The sequence below is a fragment of the Metopolophium dirhodum genome, chromosome 2 (genome assembly GCF_019925205.1).
Source record: "Metopolophium dirhodum isolate CAU chromosome 2, ASM1992520v1, whole genome shotgun sequence".
Taxonomy (NCBI): Eukaryota; Metazoa; Arthropoda; class Insecta; order Hemiptera; family Aphididae; genus Metopolophium; species Metopolophium dirhodum.
This window is the reverse complement of record NC_083561.1, coordinates 8,480,982-8,508,981: the sequence shown is the minus strand read 5'-3', so window position 1 is coordinate 8,508,981 and position 28,000 is coordinate 8,480,982. Positions and strand designations below refer to the sequence as shown.

The 28,000-nt window shown below is 29.0% G+C and overlaps 1 protein-coding gene across 2 annotated transcripts; it reads left to right on the top strand.

Moving 5' to 3' along the window:
* Positions 1–40: 40 nt before the first annotated feature.
* Positions 41–28,000, top strand: LOC132937841 (bridge-like lipid transfer protein family member 1). Of its 2 annotated transcripts, XM_061004406.1 has the most exons (75): positions 41–334; positions 2,028–2,306; positions 2,417–2,560; positions 2,695–2,838; positions 2,920–3,020; positions 3,100–3,246; positions 3,326–3,449; positions 3,510–3,598; positions 4,725–4,823; positions 4,897–5,004; positions 5,542–5,679; positions 5,753–5,903; positions 5,984–6,139; positions 6,242–6,503; positions 6,573–6,762; positions 6,826–6,948; positions 7,019–7,219; positions 7,274–7,471; positions 7,575–7,694; positions 7,924–8,172; positions 8,452–8,624; positions 8,712–8,846; positions 8,914–9,105; positions 9,191–9,344; positions 10,611–10,756; positions 10,820–11,093; positions 11,186–11,430; positions 11,490–11,616; positions 11,685–11,786; positions 11,846–12,140; positions 12,208–12,396; positions 12,467–12,587; positions 12,655–12,931; positions 13,157–13,300; positions 13,721–13,928; positions 14,329–14,570; positions 14,641–14,791; positions 14,877–14,976; positions 15,052–15,180; positions 15,244–15,424; positions 15,532–15,690; positions 15,772–15,903; positions 16,482–16,611; positions 17,325–17,755; positions 17,825–18,041; positions 18,440–18,595; positions 18,661–18,875; positions 19,171–19,312; positions 19,375–19,878; positions 19,960–20,375; positions 20,450–20,662; positions 20,715–20,861; positions 20,922–21,039; positions 21,107–21,228; positions 21,293–21,421; positions 21,570–21,819; positions 21,945–22,270; positions 22,340–22,634; positions 22,704–23,103; positions 23,165–23,317; positions 23,397–23,621; positions 23,730–23,885; positions 23,947–24,380; positions 24,448–24,679; positions 24,745–24,866; positions 24,933–25,121; positions 25,198–25,381; positions 25,439–25,681; positions 25,769–25,926; positions 26,005–26,451; positions 26,523–26,789; positions 26,867–27,067; positions 27,142–27,458; positions 27,527–27,669; positions 27,751–28,000. In XM_061004406.1, the coding sequence occupies exons 2-75, from the start codon at positions 2,063–2,065 to the stop codon at positions 27,959–27,961; spliced, it is 14,757 nt and encodes a 4,918-aa protein (XP_060860389.1). In that variant the 5' UTR covers positions 41–334; positions 2,028–2,062; the 3' UTR covers positions 27,962–28,000. The 2 variants fall into 2 exon arrangements, with proteins under 2 accessions (XP_060860389.1, XP_060860388.1); XM_061004405.1 differs by having other exon boundaries at positions 24,936–25,121; positions 25,198–25,681.

Sequence of the window (28,000 nt, the reverse complement as noted above, 5' to 3'; positions counted from 1 at the left end):
TCACTAATCACTACACAATCTCGTTCACAACACCGTCGACAATCCCGACGAGCTGCTGTAAGCCGCTGGTAAAGTGCTCCCGACGAGCTCCGCGATCCCTCTTCCGACGATATTATAATTTATTGTTTATATTTCACAATAATGATTTTCAGCTGGCCGGACGTCCGTTTAAACTCAGTTGCATGAGACGCTTGCCAGTACAAATGCGACAATAATTTTGTTAATATGTGACCAGCGCCATCATAATACCATGATACCGCCCGGGTGCGACCGATTCTGCACCTCCACCGAATTCTCGTCCGACCGGTGACGAAAATATTGGACCTTTTTGAAGGTTTGTTTCCGGAAACGTTTTCGCCGTATATACTCGCGCGCGCTGTGCGGTCGCCACTTGTTGTGTCAGTGCGCCGCAAGGATAACTAGTAACTACTTACTGATATTGTCACTACTACTATAATAGTACTTTAATATTGTGATACTCCTGTCTCCTATTACTTTTTACGAACTTAATATATAGTTCTCCCGAGATTAAGGGCTCCTAGAAATCTAGTTTGTCTTGTTTTGATAGAGTTTTTTTAAACGTTTACAATCAGGTTTGATGATGTAACTTAATGTCCTTATAGGTATACAGTACCTACAACTAGTTTTAGTTTTGCTCGATTCCTATAGTCTTTTAAAATTCTGTTTTTATACAAATCATATCAGCAACTTTACATTTTAGTTACATACCTATATAATGTCAGCATAACAAGTGTTGTAAAATACTGCCAGATTACCACATCAAAATGTTTTTCAGACCAACACATTTTGTCAATCACGAGACGTTACATAGTAGTATTTCATCAGAATAACACCCATCAGATTTGCAACATTTAAACTACGTTCAAAACAAAATACTTCAATTATTTTGTCAAGTATACAAATTCAACAGTTGTTTAGCAAGTTTATACCTACAGGTTTAATCATACTTTATTGAATCTAAATGCTTGTACTTCCATGTAATGTTAAAAAATCAATAGTATATACCGGCCTAATATTATTTTAATATTTTTACTTAAACATTTATAATTTCTTTAGGTGAGTATTTAATTTATACCTACCTAATTAGTTATATTTTCACATTTAGAAAAAATACGAATGACCATAAAAATAATAAAAATAATAAATATTAGTCAACTACCTACCTACTTGGTTAAATTATTTATTTAATTTAACACTATCCTGGGAAATGGGAAATAAAATTTGTAATATTTACTAAAGAAAGTAAAAAACCTAATGAAACTTCTATATTATGTGAGATAGGCAAAGACAACAAATTTACTGTTTTTAAGAAAAATAAATTTTTAATTATTTTTGGATTTATACAAAAAAATAAAACATTAATTCTAAATTAAATTTTTGATAAAAAAATTAAATTTTTAATAGGAATCAACAAAATAGGAATAAGTATGCAATTTAATGTATTTGTTTGAGTGCACTTATCAAACTATGAATTTAATTTACTTCTTAGATAAAACTTATAGGATTATTGTTGTAATAATGACTAATTTAATAGTTGACAGATTAATGATTAAGTTATACTATGATTTGATTCCAGTATTATATGTGAACTATTAATGTTTTGTAAATCTAATAATTCAATAAAGAATATTCATGAAAAAAAACAATGTATATTTAATTTTATTTGCAAGTGAAATTGTATTAAGTAATCATTAATTAATAATTACATATATTTAGATATATACTGGCTACTTTATAATTGTATGGTAGGTACTTAAATTTTTTTTAATATTAAAATTTTAATTTATGAAGGTTAAACATGAGTTACATCTTACATTAATAAATAAAAATCCTTTAAGTTAATAGTTATTATTTTTATTTTTTGAATCTCTATTGATAAAAATAGAGTCATAAATATACAAAAATTTTTTTTAACTAGATTATCAATGATAAATGTTTTAAATTGGTCAATAATATTCCTAAACATACTAATTTATACTTATAATTTTAAATATTTTTGGTTTTAGATGTAAAGTACCTATATTGGCTAAATAACTTCAAAATGGATAAAGAAACAACACTTATGTATCAACCAGCCAATCGTATGGAGGACTCTTCATGGAACTTGACTGACGTTCACCTAGATGATATTAAAATGGATAGTAATTTTGCCTGGATGCTGTTCTCACTGATATCTGGAATGGTGTGGGTAATTTATATTACTTACTACAATTCTAGAGTGACAGCATATATTGTTACCAGACTGTTGACTAGGTTCTACACTACAAAAGGATATCTTAGTATAGGTAAATGTATTTATTTTAAGATAAGTTTTACTTTACTATTTACTCTAATTTAAAATTTTTGAATAAGCCTAAAATATACGTATTATTAACTAAAACAAAATATTCTACAGGTTCTTTTACGGTTTGTGCTCTTTCTGGTAAGATAATGTTCAGGGATATTATTTATATCACTGAAGATTATACCATAAGAGTACAGGATGGCTGGTTGATATTCCGATGGTGGCGATCTTATGTTCCTAAAGATGTATCAGAAGGTTAGTGAATATTTTAATTATTATTTATATTATTATTTTAAGATGTGTAGTATTAGTCCATTATTTTATACAAAAATACCTATTTATTCATATTTTTCATTTTTGAGTTAGCTATTTTATTATATTTTTTTTAGATTTGTCACATTCTGATACTAGGCTGTCCGTTATGTTAAATGGGTTTGAACTACATGTATATAACCGTTGTAAAATGTATAGTAATTTAGAAAAAGTATTTAATTTAGATCCGTCAATTATTCCTTGGGACGAATTAAGTGTCAGTAAGTACAAAATAAAGAAATTATTTATTATTAGCTAATTTTGCTTAGATAAATGATACTTATTATAGTTATAATTTTTAGAAGAAGAGGAAGCTAAAAATAATAAAGATAAGAAACAAGAAGCAGTGCTTGGCAAAAGTTGGAGGGACCTTATACCTGTGATAAAAATGGAAGTGTCGTCTGTAAGTTTTATTATTTATTTTATTTTGTTAACATTTTCCTGTGGTCTTATTGTGAATGTTATCATAATTTATAATGTAGGGCCGAGTAGTATTTGGCAATCGACTTATACCAACCACTTTACTAGTCAATGTTGAAGAAGCCCATTTTGTGTATTCCACTAAACCAGCTGCTTCAAAACTGGATCATTTCATGCATTTTGTTAAATGCAAAGCAGAAAATTTTAAAGTAAAATATTGTTATATTATAACAATATTGTGTATATATGTAATACATTATTTATTTAAAATTACATTTAATATTATAGGTGATATTAGCACCTAGTCCTAAATATACTGGCATGGCAGATGATCCACCTCGATACATGGGTGCTGGTTTTGTTGTGTTTTCATCAAATAATATAGAACTTTACTACTACATGGACGAACCAGGTAAACTTTTAATAAAAATATTTTAGATTATCAGTAATTAGTTACAAAATTTGTTTTTAGGGGTTGTACCTGAAGAACCTGAAATGTTACAATTAGCAAATGGGGATATAGTCGAATCTGCTCCACCCATTTGGGGAATTGATATAAAGGTATTTAAAATTAATAACTTAAGACTCAACATTTTATAGGAATATCAAACTTAAGCATTTACAGTATCTACTAAAAGTCCTGTATCACTGCGAGATTGTGACCCATAAATATACAGTAAAACTTCTATTTAACAAAATTTCTGTTTTAGGAATTATTTTTGAGAACCATGAGAACCTTCATTGTTAATCATACGTAAATTCTATTTAACAAATTCCTTTATACTACAATTTTTTTTTGTCCCCCGTGAGACTGTTATATAGAAGTTTCACCGTATTTAAATGCGGTTATTTCAATTTTAAACAGTGACCTATATAAAAATTCCAATACAACCTAACCTTTGATATATAGCAGAATAAGCTATAAGTCCATTTTATAGTGAAAGGAATTCAATTCCAAATGTTTCTATCACATTTTAAGGGTTTTTGCATTTTATCTGCTATTTTTATAACTATTTGGCTATTTGATGTTAATTTGGAAGATATTAAATATAAAGATAAAAATATTTCGTAATAAATAATTCAAATATGTATTTTAAAAAGAAAATTATTTAAAATTATTTTTAATTTTAAGTGACTTCAAGATATTTATTGTACAACATGTCAATATTCCAGTAGTAAAACATTGTAATACATTTTTTTTTTTAATTTTGTGATTTTTACAACATAGTATAGCTGGATCATAAATTTTAGTGTTATAAATCTTGATCCCTGCTTATGAGTAAATAAATTGAGTGAGCAGGGCATGTCGGTAAGTTGAACAGCTTTTTAAAGGAAACCCTGGTAGAGTCTGCCTTAAGCTGTTGAAATAAAGGCCTTAGATGGCTTTGGGCAACCAGAAGGATGATTTAATCAAATATACTCAGGAAATTAAAATATAGGATATTGTTGATAGAGACAGATTAAAAAAAGTAAAGTTAACGAAAGGGAAAAAAATCTTTATTAATAATAATGAATAGGTAGTGAATTTGAATATATGAATTATGAATTCATAAACTTTATTTTAATTGTCTGTTCATGATTTTTTTTAAGCAATTTATTGAATATTATTTAACTTTATTGCTTTAATTCAATATATTAGGTATACTATATTAATATTTATTAATTAATTATAATTATTTTTTTTTAGTGTGGCAAAGGGACAGACTTTAGTTATGGTCCTTGGGCAGACCGACAAAGGGAACATTTATTCAAGTTATTCTTTCCACAAGATTATCAGCCCCTCAAGGTTAATATAATTTTTTTAATTTTCCTTATCTTTCAAGAATAACTATTAATACATTTATTTTTTTTTATTTTAGGTTAGTGATCCACCATTACCTGGTGAAAAACGTCAAGTACAAGCTTTTGACATTCGTCTGAATACACTCTATGAATCTACTATTGACATCTTGTTTTCAAAAAATAAAGTAAGCTATATATCTGAATTATTTTAATTATTATAAATTTACTGCTTATTGATTAGACTTATTATTTTTTTTTTATTTTAAAGATTAATAATATTAACTTTACAGAAATTAACCACCAGTCACAATTGACTGAATTACACCTTATAATAGGTATTAAACAATATCTTGAAGATCCTAATTTTATACAATTAGGTTCATCAAATATAAACTGTAGAACAAAATAATAATTACAAAATGTATTGTAAATTTAATTTTCTGTAAAATACAATTTGAACCTTATATCTATTTGGCTTTTGATTTACAAAATCAGTATACAAACTTCAAAAATGTCCAGTAAATTTGAATTATGTAATGAGTTTAATTTTAAGTTCAAATAGGAACATTCTTAACCTTGCCTGATCAATCCAACATTTTTTGTAGTTAAGTTTTTTGCATTTACATAATGATTAAGGGGATGGAACATTTTCAAATTGAAATTTAAAGACCTCACTATTGAATATAAATATTTTTAAATCAATACCATAACTGTATTTTTAGGAAACTAATGCAATTCATATTAATGTTGGACCGGGTTCATACATGGAAATTACTTTACCGTGGCTAGTAGCACATGATGGTTATACTACTAAAATTACCGGGCAGCTACTTCATTTAGAAGCAACTACAAGTTTACAAGTAAAACATTATTGTTTTTTTTTTTTTTTTATATACAATTAATATTGCTAATATATTGTTATTATTTTTAAAGTTTCGCAGTTTATTAGAGTGTGAAACATTAGAATTTACTGCTCATTGCCACTATCCAATTCAGTGGAATGATCATCAAGAATGGTTGTTTAATTTAACTGGTTGTAAAGCAACAGGGTGGTTTACTTATGCTCATAAAGGTTTTTTCCAAGGTAAGTCTTAAATAAATAAGTATTTTAATTTATTCAGTTTTTAGTTTTTTTTAATTTTTTAATTTTTTTTTTATAAATAGAAATGATAAATGACTGGGCCAGTAAAAGTAGGCCAGATATTTTACATTTTGTACCATATACATGGAAGTTTTCAGTTCTTATGAAAGAATTTGAATTAATAACTATTAGTAATGAATACAATTGGATCGATTGTTCATCTCAAAATCAAGAAAATGGTAATTATAATTTATAATCTTTAATAATGTTTAATTAAAGATCAGCCAATTACAATATAATTGAAATGTTTCTAATTTTATGTATTGTTTCATGGTATCAAGCTCTTATTGCGGCCAGTGGTGACTTATTTGATTTTTCATTTGATCTCCCATTTACGGAGTTTTTGCCTGACACATTACCTCTTCGATTTTGGATTCAAGGTGAAAGTATAGATTTATCTATGTATTTGCCAGAAGTATACACTAGCCGAAGTGTTTTGTTGTCATTAAATCAAAATGCTAAATTACTTGGACGTGATGGAAAAATATATAGGTCAAAACTGGATGACAATGGACGTAAATGGAGAAATGTTTGTCAAAAAGGGTTAGTATAGGAAATTATTTTAATATTTTCAAAATATGGTATTGTAATAATTTGAAATTTTTAATTTAGTCTTGGATGGGTAGACTGTTGGACCATGCCAATTGTTGCTTTATCAATTAATTTTATTTATCATCCAATGCCAATGTATGGACCACCACCTCAAGCTGACATAACTACACCAGAAAAAGAAGAAAAATTGCTTTCACCAATGAGAATGCAACATCATAAAACACAAAATGTTCCTATTCATTGGACTCGAGTTAGAAGAATCAAGAATAATTTTTTATTAAACTAAATAAATAAATAATTTTTTTTTTAATAGGACGAAGGTAAAAAATTTGACCCAACTACTTTACCAGCTGACAAAGTCAGTTTAGAGTTAGAAATTGGTTCATCAATTATGTTTTTGTACGGATCTTGGCTCAGGCATTTCTTTCATTTAAAGGTAAATTATTTTTATTTATCAATAAGTGATGTGTTCTAACCTTAATACTTTAATTCATGTTGTGGTTTAGGAAAGCATATTTGGTGAAGATCAAATTTTTACAGACATGAATGATAAATTAAACCCAAAAAGTGCAAACACTGAAAAAGTTACTGATCATGATAGTAGTTCTTTATCAGATGTAAAAATGCAAGTAGATCCACGAGAATATAGACCATTGGAAGTAGTTATTTCCATTACTATGCATGATTTACAAGCCCACCTCATTAAAGTAAGTTCAATAAAATATTTTTATTATAAAATGTAACATCATGTATCTTTTCAGAATTGTAATGATATTGATCCCCCTTGTCCAGTAATAATAATTGAACGTTTTGGACTGGAAATGAAGAAATCTTATAGGGATACTCAGTTACAGTTATTGTTATCACCTAGTTTACTTATATCTAGTGATAAATTAGGAAATCGACCAGTAAAAGATCATCATTTAAATCAAGGACATTTAATGCTTTCTGCTTTACAGGTATATAATATATTAAATAATAACTTATGAATACTTAATTTATACTATTTGTATTAATACATGTATACATGTATATATTATTATTATATATGTTATCATTTAGATTCGAGGTCATGCTATGTTTAGCGATGCTGAAAGAAATCTCAACCAAGACACATTAGAATATGCTTGGTTATTAGAAATTCAGTTGGGAAAACTTAGTGGGAAAGCTACTGCACCGCAAGTAAGATGTTATACTTCTTAATTTATCGCAGTTTCAAAAAATTAATTATTACAATACTGAATAAAGTTTTTTCTAAACTTAAAAATAAATTATCTATTGATAAACTATACTTGCTTGTAAATATTGCTTTTTCATACTTTTTATTTGTATCTTAACCTTGGATGTATTAATCTTTATATAGATATAAATATATAATACATAATGTTAATAATAACATTACATTTTTCAGTTGTTTCATGTTGTGACTGGTTTAGAGACTATGTTCTTACTAATGTTTGATTCAGAAAATCAGCTCAAACCAGCTCATTTACCATTAGAATGTCATCATGGTTCACCTCCATCGACCTGTCCTCATAATGATCCACAAGCCTGTTATAGATGTCCCACTGCTGATGAGATAAAATACCGAATGACTCGTGTAGCTATTGATGCTATAGATATCTATCTAGTCGAGTCTGGTACAGCTATTAATTTTTGGGTAATATATTTAATAATGATCATATGTATTGAAGTTTTTAATTATAATTATAATCAAAGGACTTAACAATGGTTGAAAAAATCAATTTTAAAATAATTTGATAAGCATCTAATAGTTTAGAATTGGTTTGACATTATACCATGATGATTTATGAGTTTAAATTTATGTTAAGTTAGGAAAGGGCAAATCATAGGTATACAATTTCTAAGCAATATAATATGTGGTTAAAATGAAAAAAAATAAATTAATCAATGAGTTATTATAATTTTATATTTTTAGGCTTCCCCGTTACGACTATCACATTGTAACTTACATAGCAATCATCTCAAGTCTGGTATTACATTAGTTATTCCAGCTGTAAAACTCAAACAATTTATTTGCGCTGGTGCACAAAATACACTTGGACTTAATAGTAACACTAACACTTCTGGAAGTAATAGATCTCAGCTTCGGTATACATATATTTAATTTTTTTATGCTAGTAGTTTGAATTTTTTTTATTAAGATATATTGGCTTATTGAATTATTTATATTTTTAGAAATATTAGTGGTATCTCCAATGAAAATCAGGAAATGTGGCTAGAAATTGGTTCTGCATCATTAGGTCCCTTTATACTTGAATTGGCCTCTTCTTTATCTGACTCTGATAAAAACTTACATCTTGTTCAACATAAGTATGATTCTAGTATTTAAATCATAATATATTATATTTATTTTATACGTTTTAACCATATATTATAGATACCTTAAACTGCATGATGATTGTTACAAAAGATTGTGGTTTTTGTGGCCAAGTGACAGTAGATCTCTTATGACGGGAAAATGTGGTTGTGTTGGTGGATGTGCCTTTTTTGGACGTAATCAAAATGGTCAACGTTTTTTTAAACCGTCTAGAAATGATATTCAAGATGGCATCAATATTGCAGCTTTAAGGTTCATTAGTTTTTATTGTTTAAATGTAGACTATATAGTTTTAAGTTATAATTAATTGTTTATTCTTTAAATTATTATTTCATAGAGTGAATGAAAGTGGAAAAGATCCAGGATTCGGCCAAAGTATTTTACATGATTGTCAATTAATATTTCATACACCACCGTACAATATTGGTAGTGGTGTTGTTATACATGATCATCCAGTGCCACAATGGCCAAACACTCGTCTTGTAAATAAGGTAAAAATAAGTTCATTTTTGTTTAATACAAGGTTAAAAGCTTATGATTTATGTATTTATTTTTACTAATTTAGTTCTGGTTTTAGAATTATAAATTTTGTTAAGATTTAATTTTATCAAAACTTTAATATAATATTATAATAACTCATCACTGTTTATAACTATGCATAAATTAAAATATAATTGTTTATAAAAAAAATTTGTCAGAAATACATTTAGTCACAACTAAATATCTATTTTATTTTGGTATATGCTTAAAAAGTGTTTTATGTTTAATTACATTTTAAATTATTCTTATTAACAGATTTTCAAACATTAATTTATAAAGGGTTAAGATGGTATAAATTAAATTATGGGTCTATTAAATACTATACAAAATGTTATATCGAGTAATAAAGTATAAGTTATAAATGTTGTGTTTAAAAGTTCCTTCTTAGTCCTTTACAATTTTCTTTTAGGTAGTTTAACTTATCATTTAAAAGTTGTTTAAACTTAGTTTTGAGTATGATATCATCATTAAATAATATAATTTTACTGTTAAAACAGTAAAAAACGGTTTAGTAAAAATACTGATAGTCTTGGCAGAAATATAATTTTATAACATTTTATCATTTTAAATATTACTTAAAAAATATATTATATAAGTTTATTTCACTAATAATTATATCATCTCAAATACCTATTTAAATACACCTCAATTTTAAAAAATAGCATCTTCAGCTATTGAAATTATTGTGTAAAGTAAACGATAGACTGCATGGAGTGTATTCTCAGACATACCTTCACCATATTTATTTTCTTAGATTATAATGTACTATATAAGCAAACTAAATTTTAGTGTTTGATGTAAATTTAAGCCTTATAAATTATAACAATATAATATCATGTTTGTAATATAAAATGACACAATTTAAACAAATCAAATATCATAATTTTATTACTTATTAGTTATCTACCTTTTACTTATTGCACATATATATACACTACACAGTTACTCGATTTATATTTTATATTTTAAAAGTTATAAATCAGAAGTTATAAATAAAAAATGTTTTTAATACACTTTTTTATTAATTAAATGCTTGCTTTTTTACAAATCCAGCTATTTGGGACTTAAAATGTCCCATTATTTCTGCTTTAATTTGACTGCTAAATAAATGTTATACATTATCTAAAGAATAATAATTTAAAAAGAACGAATAACCATTTTTTTAAGAAAATCAAATACATGCTTTTTATTTAAAATGTATAATCGGTTCCTGATAGGTATACCAAGATCAGTCTGAGGGAAGCAAGAACAGTCCTAATGCCCCAACAAATATACCATACACAATAGACAGTGAAGACATACCTTCTCCTTTACCGACACACCCATTATCTAGACGTTTCTCATATTCATCTGCTGCCAGCAGGTTTGTTTGGAACTTTTTTCAGCAATATCAGTTGCAAAATACCGCTTATTACACATTTTTTAGACTAAATGGAGTACAAACAATAAGTCGTGAAGTGCCGTATTCACGGCTAATTGATGCCAGTCCAACCCCTGTACTTAAAATGGATTCACGACCACCATCACCTCACAGGTTTAATACTACTAGGTCCATACTGAGTGTGCCCGAAAACACATTAGCTGTAGACAATGGTGCCTGCCCAAAGTATAGTGTTTCAGATTCTAGACTTGCTGTTGATTATTTTAACACAACAGCCCTACAATATAATGCACTTGTTACAAGTGCCCAGAATAATTCAGTACGTATTTTTATTCGTCCCAAATGGCTGGCGAGAGTGACTGGTATTTTTTAAATACCAAATTGGGTTTTATTTTTCTATTTTGTGTTTAGATTAGTGCAACCAATGCTGATTCCATACATTCCTTGCACCAGACCAGTTCAAAACACCCGTATTCACGAACTTTATCTATAACTAGTGATAATCCATCTGAAATCTTTTTTTCGGCTGAAGAAGATCTTACTCTAACTAGCAATCTTAAGAGTAATGATCGAATTACATTGGGATCAGCCAGATGTTCTTCATTGAAGAGCTCTTTAAACAGCAGTGGAATTGGTCAAAATGAATCTTTTATTAAGTTAGCATTTTAATACAACAAATTTTAAATGCCCATATTTTATGTATGATTTGTTTAAGGAATCATTTTGGAAGTGAGACAACAATCATACCAAGCAGTCCAGCGCTATTAAGTAATATTACTGGTTCTGATAACACAACAGTTGATAATCAAGACCATACAATATTAAATATTGACACCTTAGAAGTAAAAACAAAACTAATTTTTAGTCAAATCAATTTATTCAATTTATGTTTATTTTATTCTATATTTAGTGTGATTTAGCTGATGATGAGAAAACGTTACTTGCAGTGGACATGAGTAGAGATGCCAATCAAAGTCCATTGTTGAAATCTAAACATAATTTAATTGATGATGTATGTTGTTAATGAAAATTGTCATTAAAAGTATATAAATAAGTATAACATTATTTTAGGAACCTGGTGATGGAGAACCTGATGCAGGAATTATAGATTCATCAGATTCACGTTCAATATCCAGTACATCTTTTATGTCTGCTGTATCATCTCAAGAAGACTTGGCACTTATAAATTTGCACATGCATATCAACAAGCCAATTGTCGATTCTCCATTATTACTCACCACTTATACAAATCATCTGTCACAAACAAGTTGTAGTAATTGGTCTCAAACATCATTACCAGCAGGATCTGATGCGTTTACTGTTCCTATTTATCAGCATACAGTAGACGACCGTCTTGTATTTATTGGTAAAATTTATATAATTTAATGAGTTAATTTGTTATTTATAACTTATACTTAAATACATTATTACAGGTAGTAGATATTTACCTAAATTTGAAACTACAGCTGAAGGTTTTACAAGTTTAAAGATGGTGCCTAGAACAGATTCCAAAGAAAAAGAACCTAGTCCACTTAATGCACAAACACAATCTTCAAAGAAATATACATGGGATCAATCACAATTTGATTTCACTCAAAACGCAAAAGAAACATTTGAAATTGGTATGTGTACATACAATATTACATTTTTTTTTTCTTTATTATTATTATTAAACTAAAATGTATTTTTCAGATTGTGAAGAGGAAATGGTATCTTTACGAAGTGAAACTGGAACAAGAACAACAGTTGTGATCAAACTCAAAGGAGATATTGATTTGATGGTCACACCATTAGCCTTAGAATCACTACAAAAGTATTCATAATATTTCAAATTACTTAATTTCTTTGAAAAATGTTAAACATGTTTTTATACTTTATAGGTTTGTTGATAGTTTAATTCCAACATTCAGTAATCTCCACCCGCTCACCGTCTTAAACCACTTACATTCCAGTTGCATTAGTCGTGTTGAGGCTGCTAACATACTTAAACGTGATAAATATTTAAGCCAAATGCAGGGTGGAGGAAGTAAAAGGAGTACTGTGGAAAGAGTAAAACCGAATCTAAATAAGGATGCACAACCTGATTTACAGCAACCAAACCGTGTTTATGAAGAATTCATTGCTTCACAAGTTCAAGGAACCGTCATTTTACCAAAAGTATGTTTACAAATTATATACTGTTGTATTTAATTGGAGTAATTTAATAGAATCTTTAAATTGTTTATAAACATTGTTGATTGCTCACTTTGAAAAATATTGAGTTCTTAATCATTATTCTTAAAAAAGTTCTATAAATATTAAATTATTGTATTTTGAAGACATTATCTGTTTCCTAATTTTTTATACTTAATCCATTAACTAAAATATTCTTATATATTTCAGATTAACATTTGTGTACTACAAGCGTCCATTGTTGAAGAAGTTATATCTTTTTCGGCCCTAGATAATATTAGAGATTTGACTTGTGTATCATTATTAGCAATATGTCTTGAAGAACTAACTACTAAGTTTCATTTTAGTAAACAGGTTTGTATTTAATAAGTTAATAATTAGTTTTTATTTGTAATGTGGTGTAATGGTAAAATTAAGAAGTATTGAAGAGTTGAAACTATAACTATTTTTAAAGGGGATTTTAAAGGAAAGTTTGATAAGATATTAAGATAAAAAAGTAAAGTTAAAAAATTTCAAGTTATTTCATGTATTTTCAAAAGAAATGTTTTGAGGTCTTATATCTGTATTGTTTTGGATTGTTGTATAAAATATATATAAAAATATTTAATCGATTAAACTTGACTTAAGTTGATATTTTTAAATATTGTATGTCCTCTTTACATATTATAATGTATTTTTCACGTATATTGTAGGTTATACAATAATTTAATTATTGTTAAATTAAATTTTTTTAAATTATATAATATGCTTAATTAAAATGGTTTTTATTTAAAGGCAAGAGAAATTGTACAAACGTATCATCCACCAGCGGTAGCACCAAGTGGTCAAAAGAAAGGGGTTTTAAGTAGAGCTGCTGGAAAAGCTTTTTTACTTGGATTGAATATTACATCTGAAGTTGATCCTGAGAGCACCCACGGTGAACCAGTTTATATTGAGACTTCTGAAAAACAGCAAGAAGAAACAGTTATCACACTACACATAAGTAATTATTAGTATTTATTAAAATAGTTAAATTATAATAACATTTTTTAAATTGGTTTTCTTAGAATTATTGAAATTAATTTAATTAATTAACAACATAGATGTCAATCAAATCTTTGTTCCTATCATATTTCTGAATGAATTATTACAGACATTGTAACATAGTAGAATGTCCTGTGTATGTTGTTTTTCTTTGATTTGATTGGTACTGTAAACTTAGTTTGTTCAGTGATTTTCTCTATATATTATTTCTATGATAGTATTACATAGAATCAGTATAGCTATGTGTTTCTTACATGAAACACCAGACTAAACAATACATATTTAATATATTATATAGAATAGTATATAGAATCATATGACTAAGTATATTTAATGTTTCAATTCTTATTTATTTATAGATAGAGCACATGCTCAACTACGTAGACTGCATAACGAATGTTCAATATTGAAAGAAGCAGTTATAACAGCTATACCTGGCCATTGTTCAAAAGTGATGTTTAAAACTTGTTCTAAAGGGAAATCTATAGAGGTTCAGAATAGTGTAAACAGCGATAATGATGAAATGGGTCTGACAAATATTTCCGATGAAAAAATGGGATTTATTATGATGGAATGTGGTTTTGAAGGAATTGCTTTTAAAGTTTGTATTTTTATAGTAAATTTAATGCTAAATTTGTTCATTACAACTATGTTCATTTTGTCATAATTAGGTTGTAAAAAGATCAAACTTTGAGAAAGAGAATGATCGAGAAATCAGAGATGTACCATCACCTTCACCAGTACCTGAGTCAACACTTGGAAAAGTATCTCATTCTGAAATTCGACCTAAAAATGAAGATAATATAGAATCTAAAGCAAATAGTAAATAATATTATGATTGTGATTTAATTAGAAATTTTAGTTAATTATTATTAAGTAAAAAATAATTTATTTTTATTGTTTTTAGATTCTAGCAAACAAGATATAGGTGGCGTTTCAACACCAATGGCTACCCCTAAGCAAATTAAAACTCCCTCTGAAACATTTATCAATAATGAAGATACAGTGTAAGTTTCTATGTTTAAGTTTTACTTAAAATACAATGTTAATTATGTTTCAAATTGAATTGTCATTTTATCTAGTGATAATACTGTGGCAAAAGTTGGAATTGATAAAAATGCATCATCTTGTGTCATGGAAGTATGTCAAGTTTGGTTTAACTTTGCTGCGCCTCCATTAACACCAATTACTCGTAAAATAGACTATACAAGGTATATTTTTTGTAATCTCAGTTAATTGGAATAATATGTATTTTAACTTAATCATATATGTAGACATGATTGGAATTTACTGAGTACAGCATCACCGGCTATTAATGCATGGATGAATCCTAGTAATCGTTTTGCAATGCGTCTTGTGCACATGCTACGTACTAGATATAGACGCTGTACAGCTGTTGTAACTTGTTTAATGGCTGAGGCACTAGATGTTCAAAGTCTCCATATACCTCTTAAGGTATATGTATTTTCATTACAAACAGTTTTGATATTATACAAATTAATAATAAGTGATAACCTAATAATTAATAAATAGTTAAATTATTAATTATATTTATTTTATAGAGTCGTTATAGGCATACTACACCCTTGGCTAAAACTTTACAAGAAGATCCTTCATGTCAACTATGTAATATATTGCAAAAATATCTTCTTCAGAGTGATGTAACAATTGACACTAAATTAAAAGATCCATTTTTACCCAATTTATCAATTTTGAGACAAGTAAGTGTATTTCAAGTATTTATAATTTTAAAGAATTAAATCATTAATTCAATCAATTAATTTAATTTAAATATTTTATAGGGCGTTATTGTTTTGAGTCGTCAGTGGAAAAATATCTTATATACCCCTTTATTACTTGAACATAACTTCAAAAGCCGACATCATAACTTAAAACCATTAAATGTAACTTTTGCAGTTTCAGATGCTGAAGAGGTATGTTATTTATTTAGTCAATTATTGTTATTATTTTTTTTTTATTAAAAAATATTAAAAACAAATTTAGTTCAAATACTGAATCAGATTGGGATAATTTACTGTTTAAAACAAAATTTCAAATTAGTATCCTTTTCTAAAACAGGTGTTTTATGATTGTGGCTATTTAAATTCACGCCGAAGTCCAAATACATCACACAGTCCCGATTTATTTATATGTAAGCAAAAAAATAGTATCCAATTATTTGCATATCATTGTTTTTTGTTTTAAAACGTACAAAATATGTATAATCACATGGTGTAATGCTTTACATGGTTCATTAGGTGTCTCATTGTGTAATACGTTTATTCATTGTCACTATTAGTGTTATTCTAAGGGTGCTTTATTGTTTGCTAATATTAATAATAGTTACACATTAATCTGTGTTAATATATGTACATTCATAATGTAATAATAATAATAACAATAATAATAATAATTTGTAATTACATGTTTACTGTATATTTTATGGATACAATCATAATTTTTTGCCTTGGGTATCATTTGTAAATATGTATTTTTTGGTCATATGCTAAAGGATGGGGAGGCTTCTGGGGAAGAAGGCGGAGAAGGAATAACCGACGAGTGTGCTATGCTGCTGACCAGCGAACGTCATTCGCACGTGTCTACATTACAACGGGTACTCAAATCGCATACAAACAAATGTGGTACGACATGTAAATGTTAACAAACTAGATATACAGCATAAAATAATGATATATTCTGCATGCTGCTTTTTTCATTTATAATAATAAGTGAAATGTTATTTTAGAGAGTACCTATTTTGTTTCATGCTTTTATTTATTGGTAATTATCATTTATTTCTTACTATAGTATTCTAATTAGAAAATAAAGTGTGATATCGTAATATCTTTTAGTAAGTAAATTTGTTTAAAATATTGTAATGCTTGTACTTGTTAAAAATACTAATATTTTTACTAATTTAATAATTGTCACATATCTCAGCTTCATTGGTCATTAAGGATGATTTATTTATAATAATATTATATTTAACTCATTTCGAGTAATTTTATTTAACTTATACAGTCTATCTATATTACTCATTTTACATACTCACCTACCACACTATCTGCACTATCCATGTCCTGCCTATACTATAAAACTTGAAAAAAAAAAATTTACTTTAAATATTAACAGATAATCTTTGACCAATGTCTATCCTATAATTTTTTTTTATTTGTATTCATTATTTGATTATTAATTGATACATTTTATCCTGTTATTTTATTTTTTCAATTTTTTTGCTTCATATTGGTTTTTATTCGCTTATTAAAATATTTAAAGCTTTGGTAATTAATTGATTGCTTAAAATTAAATGGAAAATACATTATCATTATTACAAACTCATTATTTACAATAGGGTCAAAAGGAAATTATGGTAACGAGTCTCATTATTATGATCCATTTTCTCCGACCGGTATGACAGATCAGCCAAACGACAGTGTTGCAATTAGTTCACATAATTCTTCTTGTGATCAGCCTAAAAACAACAAATCACTGTTACCCACACAAATGCCAGCTTCATCTAGAGCTAGTGTGATGTTTCCAATATTGGATGATACAGTCCAGCACACATACAAAAATATTGTTGAAGTTCCATTAGCTGACAATAACTATCAGGCCCCAGTAGAAGGTGAACATTTGGCCGGAAGCGTTGAAGCTATAAACATATCTCCACAAAAATCAGACCGAAATGAAGATCTTTACACTTGGATGGCCAAACAAGATTTTATTAATCCTGAACCTCGAGTATCTAATAGATTGGTTAAAGCCAAAAAAATACGAAATTGGGTTTGTATACTATTATATAATTATTTAGTTACTTATCTAATTATATTATAATATATTTTAATTGTTCAGCGGCTACGGAAAGGACCATTACGTACATCTGAATCAAAAAATGTACCTCTTACATCTGATAATCAATCATCAGCTGATTTTGCAGAATCAGATTCATTACGTTTTAATATATTTCCTAAGTATGATTCACTAAGATTGTTAGATGCTCACCTCATTTTTGAACCATTACTATCTAGTCTTGGAGTTATGCCTCAACAAATGGTTAACCCTAATTCAGGTAATTATTTGTGTTACATTATATTAGGCATACTAATAAAAAAAAAAATGTGTTTCATAACTCTCAAACACAATAGCGAATATCAGTAAAATATTTATATCAAAATTAAAAATTATAATTTAAGAAAATATAAGTTTTAGGGTGATTAAATTGATTATATTTATTTATATTTTTATAATTAATTATTTTATCCCTTTCCCTTTTGTAGTGTTATTTGTTTCTACTTTCAATGTTAAACTATAAAAATTTTTTAATTCTTAACATGGAAAATCACTTAAAGATCTGTAGATTTTTTTAAAGTGAAAAATAATAATTTGGTCTTCTGTACACTCATGTTTTCTGGCAAATGTACTATGTAATACAACATTTATTTATATTGAATTTACATTATAATATAGGTAACAATGGTATGGCTGCACTTGACTCTTGGGGGTCTAATTTGTCACTTGTTGGAAGTCTTGAAACAATGCGTATTGATATTGTTGTCAGTGAGTATGGTAAGCTTCCAGAAACAGGAAAGAAATCAAAATCTTTTAAAAACAAATCCAAATCAGGTATATGGTTACATTCATTAGATTTATATCCTCATAACAAAACTTTATTTAATTATATATTTTAGAAACTCCGTGGTTAGATTTATTACCTGAAGTACCTGCGTTCTTATGTGATCGTGTTAGTATTGAATGTGATGTACGTCGTTCAGCTGATATGACAGTTGTTGATGATATTCGACGACAAAGACGTAATATGCTATACTTATCGCGGGGCCAATTAAAGAAACATTCAAACACATCATTTAATATTTGTGTTTCTGTTAGATACATTTCTCAACAGGTGAGATTAATAGAGAATAATATATGTTATACATAATAAACAAACTCATACAGTATTTATCACTGTCTTTGTCCTTGTGCATTCTTACTCTTAAACGTCTAAACTTAAAACTTATATAAATTGAGAAATAACAATGTAAATTGAAATAACACCGAGTTGTATGATGATTTACAAGTAATAACTAATTTCTGAATTTCATAGAAGATGAAGATGCATTAAAATAAAATATTCTTTTATAAAATTAAATAAGTTTGTAACATATTAATTATACAATTGTTTTAAACTAAATTTGCAGGTTAATATGCCTCTGTTGAGACTTCTTAATCAAATCACTAATATGTACCAAAATGTGAAAGATACACAAACTGAGCTTCGTGAACAACAGCCTCATCCATATGTTTCGCGTACTAATGCTAAGCCACCTGCATCACAATCAGGTAAGTACATACTTTTTATTTCATCCAAAATACATTTCATAAATGTTGGTTGAACATTTTAGATCAATCAGAAGTACCAGTACCCACACCACCACCCATCAAACGTTTTTTGCCGCGTTCAGCTAGTGAATTGAAACCAATTGTATCACCTTCTCCATCAATACGTTCAAAACACCAAACATTAGCACAAAAACTAAGGTCAACTGGTAAAAGCGTTAAGGGTTATATGAATTTGAGTGAAACTCCCGTAGTCAGTGAATGTTTGACTCCGAGTTTATCAGAATTTGAACGCATTACACCAATGAAACCCATCGATGAAGTGGATTCCAATATTGTATCAATGACACCTAGGTGTTGGAAGACCGTTTACCATTTATTAGAACTATACGCTACAATGCCTGAAACTAAAACTGTGACACAAAGGATATCATTTGGTGTAGATGTATCGGAAGGATACAAGGGCACTAGAAAATATGATATACTACCAGAGTCCAAATCTTGTGATGATATTGATAAAGACGGGTCTACAAGTACTCCAGTACCACCAGTTTCACAGCTAAATCAGCGTAAATCATCTTATTATTTTTGTTTAATTATATTTTTAATTTTCTTGTCATTATAAATCAATTTAGTAAATTATATTATAGGAATAACAAAAGAAGAACGTACAAGACTTATGGTGTTTGTTGTAGTACGTATTCACCGAACTAGACTATTGGCCACATTGAGTGGCTTGAAATTAGAAGCAGAAATTACTAATTTACATACTAGCTCAACTTTTCGAAAGAAAACACGACCTCCAAGTTTAGAGTGTTCCCTAACTGGACATATAGGCCGTACTATGATAGTACTCTTGGAAGGTGTTGCACCTAATCAACAAACTGTTGTTAAGGTTACTGTGGGTAAGTCACAGACATTATATTCAAGCATGAGTCGTCGAACAAAGGATCAAAATTCTGGTTTACTAACAATTGGTGTTGTAAATATTGATATCCCTCAACATCCTGTTGCTCTTCATGGAATGATGACGAGAGGAAGCAAGCAGCTTTCATCTACTTTACAAGTGAATTATCAATTAGTATTAGTTAGGAATATCACACGGGTTTTTATATTTACATTTTGGCAATTATTGCTTAGGAACTTCGAGTGGCTCGAACATCTAGTCGAATGGGACGTGTTCCAACTATTGATGAAACTGATGTCCAAGGATCTGTAGGACCATCAAGTACGACTGCTCAACAAAGTCCGATGGTGCAAAGAGTGCACAAAGAAGAAGTTAATAAAGTCCCTGTTCCTGAACCTAATGTTTTGCTACAGCCATTAGTTATGCATTTCACTGCTGTTATTCAAGTAATTTAATTAGTTCATAAACTGTGAATATTGATTAATTTTTTCTTTTCAGTGTTTAACTGTCACTGCTGCTTTATTGCCTTCTTTAAGAGCACAATATAAAATGGACCAAGTTACCAGCACTGGATATACAGGAAATAAAGCAAAGTTTATAATTGACTTGCCTCAACATACTTTATCGTTTTCAACTAAAATACCGGTTTGATTTTAAAATTTTAGTTATATTTACATTTTTTACATTGCATTTTAAAACAAATAGGTAACTGAGACAAATTTACCATCAGAAGCTAGTATAGAACTTCCAAAGGTACATGTATCGGCTGAATATATACTTGATGGTGGTTTAAAAACAGGAGAAAATCAATTTTCTGGAACAGGTAAAGTTTTTAAATTTAATATTAAATTTAGATATTTTATTTCAATGGATTATTTTTTATTTGTAAGACGGTGCTGTACTACGCCAAGGAAATTATTTAAGTGCTGTGGCTGATATTGGTGTATTTGAACAGTCACTCACAACAGATTTGTTAAACCATTTAGTGTTTGTTCAAAAAGTATTTATGAAAGTAAGTTATTTCATAACTCACTGTAATTCTTATTATTTAAATATTCAACACCTTATGTTTGTAGGAAGTCAATGAAGTTGTTCAGAAAGTATACGGAGGTGAAAAACCTGTACCTATATGGTTAGAAGATAATGACACAGATCGTTCTGCTCCTGTCAAAAGAATATTATTTTCATTGACCGTGAAAATGAGGGTAAGTTTTTTAAAATTGATGATATATTATTTATAATAAAATTAAAATTGTTAACCTAAATAATCTAAAATAGAAAGCTAATTAAAAAACCATTTTTTATATTGGTAATTATATTATTATTATATTATTGGTATTTATATTATTTTAGCGTATAGAACTTACAGCTACTACCCCGACAAATTGTGCTGTTCGATTGGAAACAGGTTCAGCAGACTTTCAACTGTCAAATAGAGTACAAAATGTATCAGGCTCATCTTATCAAACGTCTGAACAAGTTAAAATTTTTGTCAAAGCCCATATTGATGTAAATTTATCACTTGGTCAGGTGATACGAAACCCATTATTTGAAGAAGCTGATCCTGAATTTCAAAGTTTTGCTTTCTTCAAAACAAGGATAGGTAATTGTTGCTGCTAAATTCACACTGTGTATTGGACGATTATTCTTAATCTAATAATTATCCTTTTAATTTATAAGGCATAACATTTTTAATATACATTTTTAATTATATTTTTTATTAATTAGAGTTACGGAATGCTTTCCAAGGAGAAATGGTTGGTGAAGGCGAAGACAAAGAAGTAATACTTATTACCCTGCGAAGGCCTTTAATTTATATTCAACCCTTGGCTGTGGATAAAGCAATATTAGTGTGGTTGAATTACAAAAATGCATACGAATATTGGAACGAACAACGGGCTAGTTTAAATAAAGAAGTTTTGACAGCTACTCAGCCTTCGACAGAAAAATTGCCATCTGATAAAATACCGGTATCACCAAATTTGGGTACTATTTTCTTACAACTGACTGTTGAGGACATGGGTATTTGTGTACCTTTGAATCCACTTCCTCAGGTATGTAATTATTATAGTTTATAAATTAAATATTCAAATTTTAATTTCATAATTTATGTTTTTTTTAAGACAACATGGGGTTTAAATCGGTCGATTTTCATGGACTTTGAGTCATGTTCTGCAGTGGTAGTTACATTAGAATCAACTAGTATATCAGCATGCAGTTCTGGGTCTCTAGTCAGTAAGGGCCGTTTCATTGGCCTATGTTTAAGATTTGCTGATGATTTTGATTCATCTCTCGATGATTGGAAGCCTGATATAACTAATGAACTTGTGTCTACTGCCATGAATTTGTGCATAGTGTCAGAAGGAACATATGAAGTATGCAGCCGTACAACTTCTCAAAAATTAGATTCTGTTACTGGTACGTAATCTTAATAGTTAACTGTAAAATATTTTTGCTATAAATACATTAATTAATTGTGTATTATAGAAAATGCAAAATGGTTTTTAAACGTAAAATGGCAAATGGAAGGCGTTGACATGCATTTAGATGTAAATATAGGAAAACAGCTTAGTGCATTAGGACATACCTTAACTGCTCTAACTGGAGTACAAGATACTGATGATCCATTATCGGATAGTGATCCTATATCTCAAGACAGTGATATTATTAGACACAAATCAAACATGGAAGGTGATATATTAGCGTCTTTAGCCATTGATCCCACTATGAGTGCTAAGACTAGATCAAAGATAATTGAGAAAGAAATGTATGAACAAGCTAAAGCCATAAATGATTTACGTTCATTGGGAGCATCTCAAGGGACTATTGAACACGAAGTAAAGCGTTTACGCGAATTGGAAGCAATGGTTTTCAAAGGATTCAGAAGGTGAGATTTGGTTAGAAATGTATTATTATTATTATTTGATGCTAAGCAAATCAATTTTTAGAGATATGATTCAAAAACTTAGAAGACAAAGTGTGAAAGGTAAATCGAGTTTAAAGGGTAAATTTGGACTTAGCAATAAAAGTTCAACATATAGGTCAAAGTCATTTATAGTTTCACCTACACAAGAAGTATCAGAATTCAAAGAAACTCAAAGGTAAAATAAACTTTTAAAATTGTACTCAAACAAATCATTCCAATATTATAATAACTAAATAACTACTTAATATTTTAAGTCCTGACGAAGTGACTAGTTTAAGCAGTGTTGAAAATTCTCCTCAAGCTGGACCACAACGTTCAACATCATTCAGGGTGACACATCCTGGTCATGTAACATTCAGTAATACTAAAGAAATATTCCGACAAAGTTCGTTGCCCAGTGCTAGCTCTGAACAAAGTTTAACTACAGAAGGTGATGACAGTTGGCCAAATACCGATTATGGCAGACATATGGACTCAAGGTAATTGTGTTTTAAACTTTAAAATTATATTAAAGTTAAATTATTATATTATATTAACCTAACCTAACCTAACCTATTAATTCATTATATCAAATATTGTTTTGGTAGGGATGACTTTTTGGTTAATCCATTGTTTGTATCTGGTGCTACTCAAAAACCACAAGAACCTAATATTGATTTTGAGTTAGATGTAAAAGTGTTCATTAACAGTGGAAAATGTGTATTACACACTAAAGATTCTGTTAAAGAAGATGAAATCAAATTGTGAGTATTTTGTTAATTGAGATTAATTTTTAAAACATTTAGTGACTCTTTTATTTTTAAGGATGTCTAGAATGAAAAAAGAGCGTAGTTGTTCTGGTGGTGTATTTGAATATGTTCCTGGAAGTCCAAATTTACCTAGGCGTTCTTATAAAGATAAATTAGGTGCAAATAGTACATCGAGTTCTAGATTAAGACACCATCAGACAGTGACCAACACTTTATCTCAGTTATCTGAACTAACTATATTTCATATTCCTGGACTGGATTTTAAAGTACATTATGCATCAAAAATGGTGTCTGACGAAGGACAATCCCTCATGTATTCAATTGACTCAAGTGGAGTAATCAGTAGAAAAACGAGTACGAAGAAAGCTAGCCTCTATTGTTGGGCTACACTCCAGAGCATACCAGAAGAGACAATTATATCACCACATATACTCGAATTCTTAGAGCAAACTTTAGCACCTATACCTGCACAACAGTTTGCTGATACAGGTAATTTTATATTTTTATTATTCACCGTAATTATTAAAAAAAATAAAAATATGGTTTTTTTTTTTAGGTACATTTGATACAATGTTTGCTACAGACAATGATGACGATTTGTTTGCTCCATATTTGACACCTGGGCAATATGCTTATACCTCATTCCCTGTGGACGTAATTGTCTACCTCCATGTTCAAACATCAACATTTCGATTTTCATGTTTGCCAGTATCACGAGTCGAGTGTATGCTAAAGTTGCCATCATTAGATATTGTATTTTCTTCTAAGAGAACTGATTCTTCAAATGAGTAATATAAAAATTAACTTATTAGTAATTATATTTTTTAAAAATGTGCACTTCTTTGATTATTAGACTTGAAGATTATTATGAAGACTCTAATAGTCTACCAGTTGCAGTAGGAGGTTTAAGTATCACTGGAGTAATGGCAGACTTTTCCATGTATATTTTTCATCCATATGGAGGAAAAAAATCATGTAAAATAATTGTTAATTTAAAATAAAGGTATAAATATTTATATTTATTGCTATTTATTTTTATAGCAGCCAATCTTAAAGAACCACATACTCATACATGGTCACCATTAGCTGATGGTGAACGCAAAGATTCTTTAAGCGTTAATGTTGAATTTATTAAATTTCACTTATCCAGAAGTAGGAAGCTTAATTTTGAATCAGTACCTGGACCTAAGTCAACATCTGATCAAAGTCATGCCACTATCAGATTCTCCAGTGAGTATTTTTATTGCCTGTTTAATTATTATTGTTATATTTTTTTGATTAATCTAACAATGTTTATTTTTTTTAGCTATTGTTGATATAGGATCTGCTTCATTCAAATATGATATGAGGCGTTTGACTGAAATTTTAGCATTTCCCCGTGCTTGGTATAGGCGTAGCATAGTGCGCAGACTTTTCTTAGGTGATCTTACCAGAACTGTTCCAAGCAGCGTGTATAGTGACCATAGCAACAACGTTGATCCTGATGATTCGTTAGTTAATAAAAAATTTATATTGATTATTTTTTTACATTATATTATTTTTTTTAGTTATGGACATTTTGTAACTGATACTAAAGTGAAACCTAGCCGTGATAAACTTCACTTGAACATTAAAGGTGACAAACATTTGCCTTTAGAAAAGAAAAAAAATAATTCAAGCCACGACTCAAGTCCAGACCAAAAATCTAGTAGTGTCGGTGCTGCTGCATGGGAAACATTGGTGATATTTGCTGTAAACTTTAAGAGGCTCAATGTACACATGAATATGGGAAATGTTATGGGTAATGTTACGTAAGTATATTGGATTTGTAAATAATAAATATAGTATATTTATTAAATATTTTTAAAATTAAATTGGCGATTTTAACATTTGTTTAGTTGGTTATCTCAACAATTTCATTCCGAAGGCCGGTTATCCATTGGAAGTACTGGTCATAAAAATATGCACATTGGTTTAGGTCTTGGCGGTTCTGGACTTGACGCTAAAGGCGGTATTGTGGGTGGCACAATTGAATTGAATAAAATTAACACTTATGGTATGTTTTGTACAAATTATATTTTTCTTTTGAATTTTTTCCTATATTATATTTATATTTTATAATTTTTGTTTATAGTGTTGATTAGAGAAGATCCCGGTTCAGAGCCTCGTCATACTGTTGGTTTAAAATTGTCAGCACTTGAACTTCGTTTAGATTATATGGGTACAGCAGTATTAATGTCCAGAGTTAGCTTACTTGAAGTGGTTTTAAAGGATGAATGGAAAGTGTTGAGTAAAGCAATATCAACTGACTGTGTACATGACTCTAGCAAACGACCAGGAATTGTGTTTATGCATGGTGATCTTGGTTGGGACCAATTGCAGTTGATGATATCTAAAAGCACATCCTCAGATATTATGAAAATGTATTATAAGTTGGACGAATTCTTCTCACAGCAGTTTAAGTCTAGCAAACGAGTTTTCTCAAGTCTACATGACCACAGAGAATCAATTGGCAGTGAGAAAAGTTCGAAAAAGAAGACAGTGAGAAGACGTTTATTGATCTCAACATCAAGTCCAGATAGTATGTATTTTGTTTTAAGTTAACTTTGATTTACATTTAGATAATTTTATGTCTACCATCATTATTTTTAGACATAAGTTCAGACGAATGTAAACATCATCATCGGCATTGGCAACGTGCATTAGAAGCAGTTTCTGGATTAAGATTATCCACATTAAAGTACCCTTTGCCACATTGGGGTACTGTTCTAGGTGGAAAAATGGATTTACACGGTGTCAATATATCTTTAGCATGCTTTCATGGCATTAATTTCAAATCAAAGTCATGGGCACTATTCTCCTTAAAAGAACCATGTATATCATTTGCAACTGAAGCTCATGAAGTATTTAATTTTGGAGGTAATAGATTTCAAATATTATATTATTTATAGGAATTTTCTTATAAATCTTTTTTTTTTTTTTTTTGATAAATATAGATTCCGGACCATTATGTAGAGATGACTTGGATATAAATATAGTACAAAATCTCACTTTTAGTTTGGGCATGGATGGTACTGTACGACCACAACACAGTATGGCAACTGTGTGTAAGTTTAGCCGTAATGTTCTTTTTCCACCGCAGTTCAAAACTATTCAAGAATGGTTCAATTATGCCTTTGCATTAAGTGAAATAGATGGTAAATATTTTATATTACTATTTAGTATTTTATAACTATTTAACTTTATAAAATATTTTATTCAAAATATCTAGAAGTTGACCGTTTCCCAAGTTTGGAGCGTGAGAAACACGATACAACTGAGTCAGCACCACGCTCACGTACCCCAAAACCTCAAGAAAACCTGACTCATACACGTGAAGTCATTTTTGCATTACCTACTTTACAATTAAATCTCAAGAGTAACCATACACAACCCGTCAAGTTACCCTCTCCATACGATATCAAACCGACAGTTGAGTGTAGTTTTATAACAGAGTTTGAAGATCACATTTTTGTAACTGTAGATGCAGAAGCTTTTTTCTTTCTACATGATCTCATTACATCTTATATTTTGGAAAAAGATAAAGTTGTAAGTTCTAGAGGGTTAATGTTTATTGTTGTTATTTTTTGTTGATTTAATTATTTTTGTTAATTTAGTCTTCTATGACAAATCGACCACAAAGTCCGGAAACATCAAACACTGGAAATACAAGTCAGCCTACCATGGAATCGCCCCAATCGTTTACTAATGATTGGAGGGATTATAATTGTACCACTTGGCATTTAGAACCAACTGTCAGGTATGAAAGAATAAAAATATTTAAATAATTTCAACTTTAAACTTAAATAATAATAAATTTTGAATTTTTTGTTTATTTTAGATTGTTGTCATGGGGAGGCAAAAGTATTGAGCCTTATGGCGTAGACTATATTTTACAAAAGCTTGGTTTTTCACATGCTCGAACGACCATACCAAAATGGATGCAAAGAGGATTCATGGATCCTTTAGATAAAGTGCTCTCAGTGCTCATGTTACGAATGATAGCAATAGCACGAGAAGAAGATGTTGTCCGAAGAGATGATCCTGTTTAAGGCTATACATTAAACTTAAAATAAAATTATTCCATTGGA

Excerpts from the sequence above, each read along its gene's own strand:
- LOC132937841 (XM_061004405.1), top strand. The coding sequence starts at position 2,063 with ATGGATAAAGAAACAACACTTATGTATCAACCAGCCAATCGTATGGAG. Across the intron at positions 3,599-4,724 it reads TTTGGGGAATTGATATAAAG|TGTGGCAAAGGGACAGACTT; the intron begins GTATTTAAAATT and ends ATTTTTTTTTAG. Across the intron at positions 5,904-5,983 it reads TCATAAAGGTTTTTTCCAAG|AAATGATAAATGACTGGGCC; the intron begins GTAAGTCTTAAA and ends TTTTATAAATAG.